The sequence below is a fragment of the Microtus ochrogaster genome, unplaced genomic scaffold (genome assembly GCF_000317375.1).
Source record: "Microtus ochrogaster isolate Prairie Vole_2 unplaced genomic scaffold, MicOch1.0 UNK56, whole genome shotgun sequence".
Taxonomy (NCBI): domain Eukaryota; kingdom Metazoa; phylum Chordata; class Mammalia; order Rodentia; family Cricetidae; genus Microtus; species Microtus ochrogaster.
The window spans coordinates 1948832-1952417 of record NW_004949154.1 but is presented as its reverse complement, the minus strand read 5'-3'; the positions used below and the strand labels follow the sequence as shown (position 1 = coordinate 1952417).

Below are 3586 nucleotides of genomic sequence, written 5' to 3'. Positions count from 1 at the left end.
ATCTTCTCCCAGTCAGTGGGTTGCCTTTGTGTCTTAGCAACAGTGTCTCTGTGTCTTATAACCAAAGATTGTGGTGTGTCTTTATCAATAGTGTCTTACCTCTACCAATTAGTTAAAACAAGAACCTGCATTGTTTTGAGAGCCTTGGGAGCCTACATAACTAACAACTCATCGGGAGGTATCCCTCACCTGGTACTGTGATTTTCATTTCAAAGTTCACGGGGGAGCAGCATGAACTGCCCTTAAAAGGTATTTCAGCTCAAACATTTTAAAATATGTATTTTGACATGATTGTCCCTTGAAAGATTATGTTTAATAAATTGAATAATTTTGTGTGTATTGAGGTAACTGGAGGCAAATTCACAGAGACAGAATGAAAGCAGAGAACTGTAGAGGACAGTGGAGAGTTATTGTATAATCAGCTTAGATTTAGATTTTTGGGAGAAGGACAGGATAGACAGAGGTACAGTTATAAAGTGAGAATGTAGTTAATGCCCTATTCCAACAAAAGCTTTAAGTAGTCAACTGTTACTCTTTGATTAGAACAGTCATGGAAGTGAGCTGCTGAGTGTAGACTCAGGGAAAAAAAATAGTTGGATTTGAGGTAACAAGGGTTGGTGAGGGTGGTAGTCTAGCATATTGCCCAGTAGGAGCATCAGGTCCTAATATCTGTCTGTCCTCAGGGGTAGCAGTCCCAATGCACTAAATACATGGAAGAAGGAAATCAGACTGGGATGGTCCTCTTCCACTTCCGCCCCTTCTCCAGACTCCCCGAGGTGCAGATGCTGATCTTTGTGGTCTTCCTCATGATGTACCTGGTCAGCATCGGAGGAAACATGTCCATCGTCCTCACCACCTGGACCAATCGGTGTCTCCACACCCCTATGTACTTCTTCCTGGCGAACCTGGCTAGCCTGGAGATCTTCTATTCTTCTACCATAGCTCCGCTGACTCTGGCCAGCGTCCTGTCTGCAGAGAGAACTGTGGTCTCCCTGGCAGGCTGTGGTGCCCAGATGTTCTTCTTCATCTTCCTGGGCAGTGCTGACTGCATCCTGCTGGCTGTCATGGCCTATGACCGGTTTGTGGCCATCTGTCACCCTCTGCGCTACACCCTCATCATGAGCTGGCACCTGTGTGTCCAGCTGGCCCTGGGGTCCCTGTTGCTGGGGTTCATCTTGGCCATGCAGTTGACCGTGCTCATCTTCCGGCTGCCTTTCTGCAGCAGTAAGGAAATCAGCCTGTTCTACTGTGATGTCCTCCCTGTCATGAGACTGGCCTGTGCAGACACCCATGTCCACGAGGCCACCCTGTTTGTGGTCAGTGTCATCGTCCTGACCATCCCTTTCCTCCTCATCACTCTGTCCTATGTCTTCATTGTAGATGCCATCCTGAAGATCCGTTCCGCTGAGGGGAGGCGCAAAGCCTTCTCTACCTGTTCCTCCCACCTGACTGTGGTCCTCCTGCAGTACGGATGTACAAGTCTCATCTACTTGTGTCCCAGCTCCAGTTACTCTCCTGAGCGGGGCCAGGTAGTATCTGTGGTTTACACATTCATCACCCCTGTGCTGAATCCTTTGATCTACAGCATGAGGAACAGAGAACTCAAGGATGCTTTGAAGAAGGCAGTCATGAGGTTCCTCCTGCTTGACAAACAATGAGGACTCTGAGTGATCATCTCCAAGGCTGGTAGTAGAGATGCTGAGTCGCCTGTTGATAAGATGAGGGGGTGGCTTTGCCAGCTAGTTTGATACAGTTAGATTTCCCAGTCATGTGACCATTCCACAGTCATGTTTCTTTTCTCAGCTTTGGGTTAGTCATTCTCCAACACAGGAATGAAGAATACCTGCAGAATCCAATGTTGAGGGCTCTGAAGATTAGCAGATATTAGTGAAAAGAACTGTCACTTTTAAAACTGAAACATAGCAAGCAGTGAGCATAGTTGTCCTTTCCCCGACATCTTATGTAATGTCTGTTCACCTTGGATTTTTCTCCAGATACAGGTCTTTGGTTGATGGCAGTCCTCAACGCTGAACATAGGAAAGACAAAAACTAGCAGCAAGACAAGCATTAGGCCTGGAGCATTCTGCTCTGACCTCTTTTATTTCCATTGTATAAATATTGACTTCCTCTTTTAAAAAGTATTTCATACATGAGTACTGTGCTTACATCATTTTCATATGTCTCTCTTTCTCCACTCCAACTCCTCCCATACGCTCTCAAATTCATGAACTATTCTTTAAATACTGTTACATACATACACAAAGGTCAGTGTTTCTCAACCTGTGTGTTGTCACCCTTTGGGAGCTTAACATCTCTTTCACATGGCTTGTCTAAGACCATTGGAAAACACAGATTTACATTATGGTTCATAACAATGACAAAATTACAGTTATGAAGTAGCAACAAAAATAATTTCATGGTTGGGGTCACCACAGCATAAGGAACTGTATTAAAGCATCACAGCATTAGGAAGGTTGAGAACCATTGACACAGGTATATGCAAATACTGCCTAATGAGTCCACTTAAGGCTGCTCGTATGTTTTATTATGCTGCCCTAGAGTAGGGTTGGTAGAGGGAATGGGTGTACTGGTGGGTATGATGTGGAGTTGGTGTTTGAGTAGGAAGCACGTTTCTTCAGCAGAGAACTGTAAGGAAATAAGAATTGGAAATCTCCTCAGGCCTTAGCTTCCTGGTCTAGAAAACTATGAGAGATGTATTTGTAGGAGGAGAGAGCCGCTTGTTGGTTCCCGGCTGCTTTACCCCAAAATAATCACATAGAAACTGTATTAATTAAATCACTGCTTGGCCCATTAGCTATAGCTTCTTATTGGCTAATTCTTACATATTAACCCATTTCTATTAATCTGTGTATTGCCACGTGGCTGTGGCTTACTGGCTAAAGTTCCGGCAGGGCTACATGGTGTCTCTCTCACTCTGCCCTTCTTTCTCCCAGCATTCAGTTTAGTTCCCCCTGTACCTGTATTCTCTGCGCAGGCCCAAGACAGTTTCTTTATTAACCAATGGTATTCACAGCATACAGAGAGGAATCCCACATTATGTATGGCAAAACTCCAGTTCTTTGAAAGAGTTCCACAGGGCACAAAAGTAAAATCATGACTAAGATTCACATCTTATAGAACTGAAAATTTGTATTCTTTCTTAGAAAGATGAGAACAACAAAAAAAGAAGCTAGTCATAGTGGTATATGCCTAATATGCCTATAATTTCAGCATTAGCAAGGCAGAGGCAACAGAATCAAGAGTTAAAGGTCATCCTTAGCTACATAGGACATACAAGGTCAGTCTGGGCTACTTGAGACCCTATTTCAAGATAAATAAATAAATAAATAAATAAATAAAAAGTATCTTTGGTTCAGTCACTACAACTTTTGGCTTCAAATCCTACTGCAATATGCTACTAGATACATGCTGTCTGTAGCACATTAATCTTCTGGACATTAGGCTGTTTAGGCAGAATAAATGTTGTATGATCAGACAATTGTGAAAAGTGCTATAATGATCTAAGTCAAACCTGCTTACCACAGGGTTGTTTACAGCCTGCAAATGCCAATGTGTAGTTATGATA

The 3586-nt window shown here is 43.4% G+C and overlaps 1 protein-coding gene across 1 annotated transcript; it reads left to right on the top strand.

Annotated features, from left to right (window-relative positions):
• Positions 1 to 52: 52 nt before the first annotated feature.
• On the top strand, positions 53 to 2110 carry LOC101989931 (olfactory receptor 10V1-like). Its single transcript, XM_005369674.2, has one exon. The coding sequence runs from the start codon at positions 711 to 713 to the stop codon at positions 1656 to 1658; it is 948 nt and encodes a 315-aa protein (XP_005369731.1). The 5' UTR covers positions 53 to 710; the 3' UTR covers positions 1659 to 2110.
• The last annotated feature ends 1476 nt before the right edge of the window (positions 2111 to 3586 follow it).

Coding starts and splice junctions, on each gene's coding strand:
- LOC101989931 (XM_005369674.2), top strand. CDS start 711: ATGGAAGAAGGAAATCAGACTGGGATGGTCCTCTTCCACTTCCGCCCC.